Source organism: Salmo salar, chromosome 23, assembly GCF_965601325.2.
Source record: "Salmo salar chromosome 23, fSalSal1, whole genome shotgun sequence".
NCBI classification, from domain to species: Eukaryota; Metazoa; Chordata; class Actinopteri; order Salmoniformes; family Salmonidae; genus Salmo; species Salmo salar.
The window spans coordinates 49,506,177-49,519,897 of record NC_138313.1 but is presented as its reverse complement, the minus strand read 5'-3'; the positions used below and the strand labels follow the sequence as shown (position 1 = coordinate 49,519,897).

General features: G+C 45.7%; 2 protein-coding genes across 3 annotated transcripts in view; one reads left to right on the top strand and one right to left on the bottom strand.

Moving 5' to 3' along the window:
* LOC123731752 (tripartite motif-containing protein 16) overlaps window positions 1-13,721 on the top strand; it is a 240,257-nt gene that overhangs the window by 98,233 nt on the left and 128,303 nt on the right. The window lies entirely within an intron of this gene.
* Window positions 976-12,622, bottom strand: LOC123732585 (tripartite motif-containing protein 16). 2 transcript variants are annotated; one of them, XM_045711852.2, is made up of 6 exons: window positions 11,973-12,619; window positions 9,950-10,045; window positions 4,733-4,966; window positions 2,066-2,225; window positions 1,881-1,940; window positions 991-1,644 (listed from the first exon to the last, which is right to left on the bottom strand). In XM_045711852.2, the coding sequence occupies exons 1-6, from the start codon at window positions 12,567-12,569 to the stop codon at window positions 1,133-1,135; spliced, it is 1,659 nt and encodes a 552-aa protein (XP_045567808.2). In that variant the 5' UTR covers window positions 12,570-12,619; the 3' UTR covers window positions 991-1,132. The 2 variants fall into 2 exon arrangements, with proteins under 2 accessions (XP_082824415.1, XP_045567808.2); XM_082968289.1 differs by lacking the exon at window positions 4,733-4,966 and having other exon boundaries at window positions 976-1,644; window positions 11,973-12,622.

Below are 13,721 nucleotides of genomic sequence, written 5' to 3'. Positions count from 1 at the left end.
ATCTATGTGGACCCTACTACAGTTTAACCAGCTCAGCTATAGACTACACCAGCATGACTAGTATCTATGTGGACCCTACTACAGTTTAACCAGCTCAGCTATAGACTACACCAGCATGACTAGTATCTATGTGGACCCTACTACAGTTTAACCAGCTCAGCTATAGACTACACCAGCATGACTAGTATCTATGTGGACCCTACTACAGTTTAACCAGCTCAGCTATAGACTACACCAGCATGACTAGTATCTATGTGGACCCTACTACAGTTTAACCAGCTCAGCTATAGTCTACACCAGCATGACTAGTATCTATGTGGACCCTACTACAGTTTAACCAGCTCAGCTATAGACTACACCAGCATGACTAGTATCTATGTGGACCCTACTACAGTTTAACCAGCTCAGCTATAGACTACACCAGCATGACTAGTATCTATGTGGACCCTACTACAGTTTAACCAGCTCAGCTATAGACTACACCAGCATGACTAGTATCTATGTGGACCCTACTACAGTTTAACCAGCTCAGCTATAGACTACACCAGCATGACTAGTATCTATGTGGACCCTACTACAGTTTAACCAGCTCAGCTATAGACTACACCAGCATGGCTAGTATCTATGTGGACCCTACTACAGTTTAACCAGCTCAGCTATAGACTACACCAGCATGACTAGTATCTATGTGGACCCTACTACAGTTTAACCAGCTCAGCTATAGACTACACCAGCATGACTAGTATCTATGTGGACCCTACTACAGTTTAACCAGCTCAGCTATAGACTACACCAGCATGACTAGTATCTATGTGGACCCTACTACAGTTTAACCAGCTCAGCTATAGACTACACCAGCATGACTAGTATCTATGTGGACCCTACTACAGTTTAACCAGCTCAGCTATAGACTACACCAGCATGACTAGTATCTATGTGGACCCTACTACAGTTTAACCAGCTCAGCTATAGACTACACCAGCATGACTAGTATCTATGTGGACCCTACTACAGTTTAACCAGCTCAGCTATAGACTACACCAGCATGACTAGTATCTATGTGGACCCTACTACAGTTTAACCAGCTCAGCTATAGACTACACCAGCATGACTAGTATCTATGTGGACCCTACTACAGTTTAACCAGCTCAGCAGTACCATTGAGACAAAACCCAGGATAGAGGGGCTGAGTGAATGTGGTCTGGACTCTGTGGAGGAGGGTCATTGTGTCAGAGACACTGTAGAAGGACAGAGTACCTGCCTTGTGATCCAGGTACACTCCTACTCTGGAGGACTGAGGGCCTGATACTTCAGTCCCAACATTATTGTGTCTGAAACAATAATCACCTCTATAGTACTGTAAACTCCAGGACTTGTTATTGTGTCCAAATCCACTATCTGACCCTGTTCTGCTGATGTCTTTATATGAGACTGCTGTTTCAACCCACTCCCCACTCCACTCCACCTCCCAGTAACAGCGTCCAGACAGACCCTCTCTACACAGAACCTGCAACCAGTTGGTGAATCTGTCTGGATGGTCAGGATATGGTTGGTCTTGGTCTGTACAGGTCACCTTTCTGTTCCCTTTAGACAGAGAGAGGCGTGTGCATGCTGTGTTTGGGTCCAGTGTGAGCTGACAGGAATCTGGGAGAAGAGCAGAGCAGAGACCAATGAGGGGAGTCAGAACAATAAGTTAAGTCAGATACTGTATCTACCCTGTCTTTGATTAGAGCACAGCAGAGATCAAATCAGAGAAATATGAGGAGTCAGATAGATACCCAGTCTTTGATTAGATCTACTATTGCTATATATTTCTAGAGGGATTGTTAGGAGTGTCAGTAAAAAGAGACTGTTAGTTACTTCACAATAAAGAGACTCACATTGTAACAACTGTTCTCTGGTCTTGGGCTCTGGAGGCAGTACAACATCCACTATATTCACTACAGACACACAAACACATTGACAGAGAGAGGGAATGTTATCATCATACCATATTCCACATGTATATGACTAGTAGGGAACTTTCAATGGTCTAAAGTTGATGTTCTTATTGTTTTCAACACACCTGTAGTGGAGATCTTGGTCCATTCTCCTTTAAGGAAGTCTTCTAGTTTCTCTCTCAGTTCAGACACAGTCTTACTCACATCTCCAAAGTACTGAAGAGGACGGACAACGATGCTGGGTAAGTCTGAAGATACACTGATACTGGAGAGAGACTGATAACTCTGGAGAGAGAGAGAGAGAGAGAGAGAGAGAGAGAGAGAGAGAGAGGGACACAGAGGGACAAAGAGAGAGAGATGGGGACAGAGAGAGGGACAGAGAGGGAGAGAGGGACAGAGAGGGAGAGAGGGACAGAGAGGGAGAGACACAGAGAGAGGGGGGGGACACAAAGAGAGAGAGGGGGACACAGAGAGAGAGGGACACAGAGGGACAAAGAGAAAGAGAGAGGGAAGGACAAAGTGGGACAGAGAGAGAGAGACACACAAAGAGAGAGGGACACAGAGAGAGAGGGGGACACAGAGAGAGAGGGGGACACAGAGAGAGAGGGGGACACAGAGAGAGGGGGACACAGAGAGAGGGGGACACAGAGAGAGGGGGACACAGAGAGAGAGAGGGACACAGAGAGAGAGGGGGACACAGAGAGAGAGGGGGACACGGAGAGAGAGGGGGACACGGAGACAGAGGGGGACACAGAGACAGAGGGGGACACAGAGACAGAGGGGGACACAGAGACAGAGGGGGACACAGAGACAGAGGGGGACACAGAGACAGAGGGGGACACAGAGACAGAGGGACACAGAGAGAGAGAGGGACACAGAGAGAGAGAGGGACACAGAGAGAGAGAGGGACACAGAAGAGACACAGAGAGAGAGGGACACAGACGGACACAGAGAGAGAGGGACACAGACGGACAAAGAGAGAGAGGGACAAAGAGGGACAAAGAGAGAGAGGGACAAAGAGAGAGAGGGACAGCGAGAGGGACAGCGAGAGAGAGGGGGACACAGAGAGAGAGAGAGGGGGACAGAGAGGGACACAGAGAGAGAGGGGGACAGAGAGGGACACAGAGAGAGAGGGGGACACAGAGAGAGAGAAAGGGACAGAGAGAGAGACAGAGAGGGACACAGAGAGAAAGGGACACAGAGGGGGACAGAGAGAGAGGGACAAAGAGGGACAAAGAGAGAGAGGGACAAAGAGAGAGAGGGACAAAGAGAGACAATGAGAGAGGGACAAAGAGAGAGAGGGACAAAGAGGGACAATGAGAGAGGGACAAAGAGAGAGAGGGACAAAGAGAGAGGGACAGAGAGGGAGAGGGACAGAGAGGGAGAGGGACAGAGAGGGACAAAGAGGGAGGGACAAAGAGGGACAAAGAGGGAGAGGGACAGAGAGGGAGAGATGGGGACAGAGAGAGGGAGAGAGATGGGGACAGAGAGAGGGAGAGAGATGGGGACAGAGAGAGGGAGAGAGATGGGGACAGAGAGAGGGACAGAGAGAGAGGGGGGCACAGAGAGAGAGGGGGACACAGAGAGACAGGGGGACACAGAGACAAGGACACAAAGAGAGGTGACAGAGACAGGTACACAGAGAGAGAGGGACAGAGAGAGGGACAAAGACGGACAAACAAAGAGAGGGACAAAGATGGACAAAGAGAGAGAGGGACAAAGAGGGACAAAGAGAGACAAAGAATGAGAGGGACAAAGAGGGACAAAGAGAGAGAGGGACAAAGAGGGACAAAGAGAGATAGGGACAAAAAAGGACAAAGAGAGAGAGAGGGACAGACAGAGAGGGACAGAGATATAGAGGGACAGAGACAGAGCGGGACAGAGACAGAGCGGGACAGAGAGAGAGGGAAAAAGAGGGACAAAGAGAGAGAGGGACAAAAAGGGACAAAGAGAGAGAGGGACAGAGAGAGAGGGACAGAGAGAGGGAGGGACAATGAGGGACAGAGAGAGAGAGAGAGACACAGAGAGAGGGACACAGAGAGAGGGACACAGAGAGAGGGACACAGAGAGAGGGACACAGAGAGATACAGAGAGAGGGACAAAGAGAGAGAGGGACAGAGAGGGAGAGGGACAGAGAGAGAGAGGGGGACACAGAGAGAGGGGGGGACACAGAGAGAGGGGGGGACACAGAGAGAGGGGGGGACACAGAGAGAGGGGGGGACACAGAGAGAGGGGGGGACACAGAGAGAGGGGGGGACACAGAGAGAGAGAGGGGGACACAGAGAGAGAGAGGGGGACACAGAGAGAGAGAGGGGGACACAGAGAGAGAGAGGGGGACACAGAGAGAGAGAGGGGGACACAGAGAGAGAGAGGGGGACACAGAGAGAGAGAGGGGGACAGAGAGAGAGGGGGACAGAGAGAGAGGGACAGAGAGAGAGACGGACAAAGAGGGACAAAGAGGGACAGAGGGACAGAGACAGAGCGAGGGACACAGACAGAGAGAGGGACACAGACAGAGAGAGGGACACAGACAGAGAGAGGGACACAGACAGAGAGAGGGACACAGACAGAGAGAGGGACACAGACAGAGAGAGGGACAGAGAGAGAGAGGGACAGAGAGAGAGAGGGACAGAGAGAGAGAGGGACAGAGGGACAAAGAGGAACAGAGAGAGAGAGGGACAGGGAGAGAGAGAGAGAGGGACAGAGAGACAGACAGGACAACATAATGATTGAGATGAATAGTTTCACATGAAGTTAATTTCATATCACATGTAACAAGACAGTTTAGTTACCTGGAGGAAATGGATGTGATCCTCTGTGTGTGAGAGCTGCTCCAGCTCAGTGCTTCTCTTCCTCAGCTCAGCTATCTCCTGCTTCAGTTGCTCCAGGAGTCCTTCAGCTTGACTCACTTGAGCCTTCTCTTGGGCTCTGATCAGCTCCTTCACCTCAGAGCTCCTTCTCTCAATGGAGCGGATCAGCTCAGTAAAGATCTGATCACTGTCCTCCACTGCTGCCTGTGCAGAGCACTGTTAAGAGAGAGAGACAGAGACAGAGAGACAGAGAGAGAGAGAGACAGAGAGAGAGAGACAGAGAGAGAGAGAGACAGTAGGTAGTTACCATTTTAGAAAATCATGGGACATTGTCTTTGGTTGCATGCTATTTTATGTCAATCATATTGCTCCTTGTAGCCTATTACTGATGCTACGTGGTCTTATGCTGCCATCTATTGGAAATATTTACCAATTAAAAGTTATTAATTCACGTAAAGACATTGGTGAGGCAGCTGAGAAATAAAGTGTATTTAATTAGAGAGATCAGTCTCAAACCTGCCCCACCTGTCCCACGCCAATTGTTGGACTTTCACATAGAGGTTACTATGTCACCCAGTTCAAACCACATTTAACATATAAAACAAATGAGTCTTGTTTATCAAGTGTTCTGCCTTGCAATAATAAATATAATAAAATAACTAATAAAAAACAAATGCTTACATAGGTTTTATTTAAAAAATAACAAATGTTATTTAGTACTAAAACGGTATTTACTAACATAATATTATTACTAAAATAGTTGTAGGCTACCCTACCCTAGAATTAGGGTTCAGGCTAAAATAGGTTATACGTAGGGTTAGAGTTTCTGTACAGCACTTTGTGACATCTGCTGATGTAAAAAGGGCTTCATAAATACATTTGATTGATTGTTAGGTTCAGGGTATTTAAAGAGAAAAACTGTATGGGTTTATATCTCTCTTGCTCCTCCCTGTGGTCTTCTGTGGGTACTACATACCTCATTCACCACACTTGATAGACTCATAATCTGAGGTAGCAACTGAGTCAGAGCTACAAATCAATGAGCTCCACCTATCCATTTGGTTTACAACTCAGTGAACCTGCGCAGCATTCTCTCTATTTGATGTCTACGAACCAACAGATTTCAACGATTATCATATTACCCAGCAGCCATTTAGAAACAACAAATCTGTTTAAATCGGGACATCTTGAAAAAGAGGACAGGGACATACGTTTTGTTTAGGTTTTAAACCTTTTTCTGAAATAAAATATGTTTAAACATGTTTAACGTTTGATGTCTTTGCACCAACCATCTGTTCTACTCACTAACACTGTAGGTCACTACAACATGTAACCAGGTGAACAGTGAGCTTCCTCACCAAGTAGCTGTAACCTAGTTAACAATAAGTTACCTGAGGTAAACCTACAAGGTTAACGTGGGCTGGAAGAGAATTACTTCAAAACCACAGCAAACAGCTGGGACATATGCTAATATTATATCACTGGGCTCCTTGGCGGATAGTTTCATCAGAAAATATTTGTAAAAAATGTCCACACTATCTGTGCTAACAAACCCTGTGTACCACCCCTCCCCTGTTTAACCTTGAATTTAGTTCAGAAAACCACTTGGAAATGGACCAAAACGAACCAACTCTTTACGGATCTGTTCGTCCGTAATAAACGGAGGCAGATTAGACACCACTACTCTTGTTGAAATCAGCACCAACACCCCCCTCACATAAATCATACTGGTAACTAGCCGGGCAACAAGACTCACCTTTTACATTACCACAACCACCGCCTTGTTCATTCTGGATACAGAGTGTATATGTTCCTCTCCCACCTGTTCACCGACCATGATCAATAATTCCTCCACACCATTCTCCAGAACGCACCTGAAGAGACAGCGTTTCTTCTCCACTCGGTTGAGGACATCACACCTCCCAAACAAACTACCCTACTCCCCCCTCAACTCTAACCGATAAACAGTGGAAACTAACAAATAAACCCTTAACAACTACAAAATACATTTGGAAAATACGCAAAAAGAATAGTAGCCCTCCTCAGGAACCACAACACCTTCTTCTTCTATGATATAATGGCGGTCCGCAAATCAACGTTAAAGGTGCATGGCGCCACCTACTGTGCTGGAGTGTGTTCAATCACGGTTTACACCATTTCTAAATCCTCCTACCTAACTCAGTACTTCTGAGAAAATAAAAAAGAGTCCTACTAACTTCTAATAGACCCTCCTCCATCCCCCAAATCCCTTCCAAACCCCCCAACCCCATCCAACCTCAATGACCCTACACTTCAATCTTTCCCTCTCTTCAACATCCTTACAACAATATAACAACACATGCTCCACCTCTTCATTGACAATACCCTCCAGACACAAACCATTCACATGCTGCCAACCAGATGTAAGGACCAGTTCAATATACAATGTCCTAAACACAATTGAGTAAACACCACCTCTTCCTTCCTAATCTGACCTTTGAACCTTGGTCCACCAACCTTTAGAGGACATATAAATGCCGTCCCTTGTGCTCAGAGTCCCATCTCTTCTGCCACACATCTATCAAAATGTCTCTGATCTTACATTTGTCCTCACCTCTACCCTGTGGAACATTAATATATATTATATCTTGTTTTAAAGCTCTTTTAGCTAACTGGTCTACAATTTCTGGTCAAAATTTCTGGTCAAAAAAAATAATAAAAAATAAAAATCATTCCCTTCCACACCTGAATGTGCTGGGACCCAGCAAGAATCGCACTACTACACCCATTCTCTCATTTCTCCATAATAACATTGATACCTACAACTGTCCAACCAAAACCACTGCCTTGTCTACTAGTATATTCCCAACAGTCATCTAGAACAGTAGCAGTGGGATGCTCAACCTCACAGCCTTGCAACCCAATAAGATAATGACAATTTATTACACCGTATACCCAAAGGCATCTCACCTGCCTCCACTAGTAAGACACATACAGATGTTGATTTAAATGCACCAATACATATCCTTAAAGCTATATACTGGATTCTGTCCAGCTTAAGTCTTTGCTGCTGTTCCATAAACTATACACCCGTAATCAATTGTCGTCCTGATCAGAGCTCAATAAATATCCATCAACGATTGTCTGTCAGCACCCCATTCATAACCAGAGACCCACACAACCAACTACCACGAAAGTGATGGAATGAGAGAGAGAGAGAGAGAGAGAGACATCGTTACAACACTGTACATAGACATAATAAAACGTTTCTTCTTCTTTGGAGTTTAACGGCGGTTGGCATCCAATATGTTGTATTATCGCCCCCAACTGGACTATAATATAAATCTATTTTACTTTGTGATACAAAATGGGAAAAGGAACATTTCATATTTTTTCAAGTAAAACAACACCCTTCCAACTAACCCTACACTCATTAAAAACCCACTACCCCATTCCACTACTTTGACCCTATCTGCTCCTGCACCATGCCAACTAACCCTACACTCATTAAAAACCCACTACCCCATTCCACTACTTTGACCCTATCCGCTCCTGCATCATGACAACTAACCCTACACTCATTAAAAACCCACTACCCCATTCCACTACTTTGACCCTATCTGCTCCTGCACCATGCCAACTAACCCTACACTCATTAAAAACCCACTACCCCATTCCATTACTTTGACCCTATCTGCTCCTGCACCATGCCAACTAACCCTACACTCATTAAAAACCCACTACCCCATTCCACTACTTTGACCCTATCTGCTCCTGCACCATGCCAACTAACCCTACACTCATTAAAAACCCACTACCCCATTCCACTACTTTGACCCTATCTGCTCCTGCACCATGCCAATTACCTGGGAGGACGGGACACCACCACTCAACACACCCTGGAACTCTTCTGAAGTCAAATCTCATATGACCAAATACTTCTCTGCAGCTGCCACCACAACATATATTGTCTGTGATTTACATTCCATTTCTGAGGTACAGTTGATAACCATTGCTTTGAACTCTAAGAAGCCAACCTTACTGAAGCATATATCACTCGTTGGCCAATTCCTCTGTGCTGGAACAGATCTACTACTCACAGGGATCCTCTCAGGATCATCACCCTTGACCCATCCTCCTCTACTTTCTTCACTGCCTCAGCATACGACACCTTCTGCACTACTCTGACTCTAGCCACCTCAACCTGCCTCTCTCTCACCAGACACCTCTGATCCCCAGCAACATGTGTACCCCTACAGTTGACACAACTTTATCCACCGAAACTACACAGTCCTCTATCCCATGACCTCCTGCACACTTCCCACATCCTGGAATCTCCCTCCTACAAAGTGCTGCAACATGACCATAAACGTTGCACCTGAAACAGCTCAGTGGATTCAACACAAAGACTCTAACAGGATAACTGATATATCCTAACATGACTTTGTCGAGTAAAGACTCAAACGCTGACAGTGACTCCTCTGTTTCACCACGCTCCCCACCTGGTCTGCTTCACACCAAACGGTGGGCATCACAAACACCAAGAGCCTTCAACTTCAATTGCTCCACCTCCACACTAATGCTACCCCAGAAATCACTCCTTTCAATGGTCTCCTGTTCCTAAGAGCAAAACAAGAATCAGATCTTGACCCAAGTTGCGTGACACGGAGCGACCACTCTCTCTGGTCAGAAGAAACACAAACAAATATCGAAGGTCCCACCCACCGTGAAACCACAAAAAAACTCAGTTTTCCAATTGAATTATAACATTTGAAATGTCTCTATTTCTTTGAATCTTTTGTGAGTGTAATGTTCACTGTTCATTTCTGTTCATATGTAAACATATGTTTCCCATGCCAATAAAGCCCTTTGAATTGAATTGAGAGAGAGCTCCATGTTAATGTAAAGGGGACATGAGTCAGTCATGGTTACTCATGGTTATGTGATGAGGTAGCCCCGCCTGCGACTTCTAAATCAGTGTCGGCCCAATAGGGAACGTCCTCTTGGTGTAATGGTCAATATGTTGGTTTCTCCTGCAGTAGACCAGGGTTCATATCCTGTCGGTGACATTAAACAGTCTATTCTCTGAAAGGGGTCAAGACAGCCTGTTCTCAACGGTGGGGTCAGTGGGATTGGATAGGGACCTCTCTACCTCTCTCCCTCTCTCTGACTGGAGGAGAGATGTGAAATGGTGTGTCTCCTCTGGTCAACAATACTCACCTTGAGAGACTCCACAGCCTGTTGGAGCTCCTTCAGCTCCTTCTCTCTCTCCTGGAATCTCTGCTGGACCTTCTGCTGACTCATCCCCAGCTGCCTCTGTGGAGAATCACTCTTCAATGAGATATCAAGCTTTATTAGTCCAGTAGATCAATAGTATAGTAATGTGACATAGGGCCCATAGAAAATAGGGATACAAATATTGAGGAAGTGTCTGTCTGAAATTATATCATTATGTAGTCGTGTGAATGATTATAGTTTTAACTGTACACAAATCAGGGAGTTGATTGGGTGTTTAATAACGAATGATAATGATGTTTGACTTGTTGTATTCTAGCTAGAAATATACTTATTCATGTTACCATACTATAACTTATTGATGACTTTACATGTATAAGGATTGTATATGTTGGGGTCAATGAAGGGTGGATAGGAACTTGGTGTATGGAAAGTTACTGAGAGAGACAAGGGGAAGTGCTGAAATATTCTGTTCAAACATGTTATTGTTGAATATCACTGTTCCTAAAGAGGGAGGCAAAGGGCAACTAGTTTCAGTCTCTGATAAGGCAGGCCAGCTGCAGAACTAGAGAGGAGCCAGGAATTCAACAGTCTAGTTAGTCTCTGATAAGGCAGGCCAGCTGCAGAACTAGAGAGGAGCCAGGAATTCAACAGTCTAGTTAGTCTCTGATAAGGCAGGCCAGCTGCAGAACTAGAGAGGAGCCAGGAATTCAACAGTCTAGTTTCAGTTTCTGATAAGGCAGGCCAGCTGCAGAACTAGAGAGGAGCCAGGAATTCAACAGACTAGTTTCAGTCTCTGATAAGTCAGGCCAGCTTCAGAACTAGGGAGGAGACAGGAATGCAACAGTGTAGTTAGTCTCTGATAAGGCAGGCCAGCTGCAGAACTAGGGAGGAGCAAGGAATTTGTCTGTGAGAAGAAACCTCTGGGAGGGGTGCTAGAAAGGCCAACCCCAATGTCCCTCCTACTACAGTCTTATCTCACACACATACACTTCCACACCCACCAAGGTTCTAGCATCAGGCAGGGCCATTTGAGAGGAACCAATTAAGTTCCTGCCAAGCAACACAGATGTATTGGCTGTCTAGATGTGTAAGGAGTTGATCTCGCCTAGTATGAGGTTATAAATATGTGTGCTTGTGTCTTTGTCTTTGCAGCTGTATGACCCCAATTGGTGAAAAAACTTGGTTTGAGTCTTTAAAAAAATTGTGATACATGTTGTTTTTTTACCTTTATTTTGCAAGGCAAGTCAGTTAAGAAAAAAATTAGTATTATTTTTTTTTTACACCTTTTTTCATAGTGTCCAATTAGTAGTAGTTACAGTGTTGTCGCTGCAACTCCCGTACGGACTCAGGAGAGGCAAAGGTCGAGAGCCATGCGTCCTCCGAAACACAACCAAGCCACAGTGCTTTTTGACACAACGCACATCCAACCCGGAAGCCAACTACACCAATACCGGAGTAAACACCGTGCATCTGGCAACCTGGTCAGCGTGTACTGCACCCGGCCCGCCACAGGAGTCGCTAGTGCGCAAAGAGACAAGGATATCCCTGCCGGCCTAACCCTCCCGACACTGGATCAATTGTGCACCACGCCATGGTCCTCCCGGTCACGGCCAGCTGCGACAGAGCCTGGGCTCGAACCCAAAGGTCGTAGGCCTTGGACCACTGTGCCACCCGGGAGGCCCATACAATTCTTATTTTCAATGACAGCCTAGGAACAGTGGGTTAACTTCCTTGTTCAGGGGCAGAACGACAGACTTGTACCTTGTCAGCTCGGGGATTCGATCTTGCAAACTTTCATTAACTAGTCCAATGCTCTAACCACTAGGCTACGCTGCCGCCCCAGAATCTGGGTTAACATATCTATAAACTCAAGGTTTGTGTTCATATTTGTTCTGACCTGGATCGATTTCACTTGAATGATCTCATATTCACACAGCCTTAGTTCCTACTGTATCTTTAATTCTTTGTTTATCAGACAGTCACCAACAAGTTGTTCTGGTCTTACCTGTTTCTCAGTCCTCTCTGCTGCAGCTGACACTGTATCATGGCCTTTATGTTCATCCATTGTACACAGCATACAGATACACTGCTGATCGGTACGACAGTAAACCTCCAGCAGTTTGTCATGATGAGAGCAGATCTTCTCCTGTAGTTGTGCGGTGGCTTTGACCAGCTTGTGCTTCTTGAAAGCAGGAGATTCATAGTGAGATTGGAGGTGAGTCTCACAGTAAGAGGCCAGACACACCAAACAAGACATGAGGGCTTTCTGCTTTCTGGTCCCAGTGCAGAAATCACATGCCACATCTCCAGGTCCAGCATAGCACAGAGCAGGAGGGGGAGCAGCCTGGAGTCTTGTCTTCTTCAGTTCCTCCACCATATCAGCCAACATGTTATTTTTCCTCAGATTAGGCCTTGGAGTGAAGGTCTCTCTGCACTGAGGACAGCTATAGACCCCTTTCAGAACATCCTGATCCCAGCAGCCCTCAATACAGCTTCTACAGTAATTGTGTCCACAGGGGATGGTGACTGGTTCCTTCAGTAGACCCAGACAGACAGAACAACAGAACTGGTCCTGGTCCAGCATAACTCCCTTCTGAGCCATTTTGACAGTTGTTCACTCTCACAAAGACAGACGACACAGAGACTCAGATATGTTTTGTATCCACAGAAGTTAGTTTTTGGGAGGTATGGACTTTCTGGTCCTGCCAGATAGGTGAGTTTAGAGGGAGGGAAGGAGGGAGGGAGGGGTTAGAGGAAGGGAGAGAGAGAACTGCATGCAACGTCGAGAAGGAGACAAATATTTTAGTTCCTAGGTTAGGACCCTTAATGGGCTAGGGGGCAGTATTGAGAATTTTGGAAAAAATATGTGCCCATTTTTAACTGCCTCCTACACCAACTCAGAAGCTAGAATATGCATATTATTGTTCAGGTTTGGATAGAAAACACGCTAAAGTTTCTAAAACTGTTTGAATGGTGTCTGTGAGTATAACAGAACTCCTTTGGCAGGCAAAAACCTGACAAGGTTTCATGCAGGAAGTGGCCTGTCTGACAAGGAGTCGTGCGTCTTGCATCTGTTTATTGAAGAGTAAGGATCTTAGCTGTAACGTGACAATTCCCAGGGCTCCAATAGGCTCTCAGAACCCGGGAAAAACCTGAACGATGACGAGGCAGCCTCTGGCTGAAACAGATTATCGCCTTATCCAAGTGGCCGATCAGAGGACCATTGAATGAGGCGCGTGCACGATTCGCCCCCGTGGAGAAATTTCATTCGGCTGTTTAGCTTATTGCAGATTCCCGGTCGGAATATTATCGCTTTTCTACGAGATAAATGGCATAAAAATTGGTTTTAAACAGCGGTTGACATGCTTCGAAGTACGGTAATGGAATATTTAGACATTTTTTGTCACGCCATGCGTGCGACCGTTATTTACCATTCGTATAGTGTCTAGAACGCACGAACAATACAGAGGATATTTGGATATAACGATGGATTATTTGGGACCAAACCTACATTTGTTATTGAAGTAGAAGTCCTGGGAGTGCATTCTGACGAAGAACAGGAAAGGTAAGAACATTTTTCTTATAGGAAATAGGATTTTGGTGAAGGCTAATCTTGCCGGGTGTCTAAATAGCTAGCCGTGATGGCTGGGCTATGTACTTAGAATATTGCAAAATGTGCTTCATCCGAAAAGCTATTTTAAAATCGGACATATCGAGTGCATAGAGGAGTAATGTATCTATAATTCTTAAAATA

Coding starts and splice junctions, on each gene's coding strand:
- LOC123732585 (XM_045711852.2), bottom strand. CDS start 12,569: ATGGCTCAGAAGGGAGTTATGCTGGACCAGGACCAGTTCTGTTGTTCT. Junction 10,046..11,972: donor CAGAGAGGACTGAGAAACAG/GTAAGACCAGAA, acceptor GATTCTCCACAG/AGGCAGCTGGGGATGAGTCA. Junction 4,967..9,949: donor AGGCTGTGGAGTCTCTCAAG/GTGAGTATTGTT, acceptor CTCTCTTAACAG/TGCTCTGCACAGGCAGCAGT.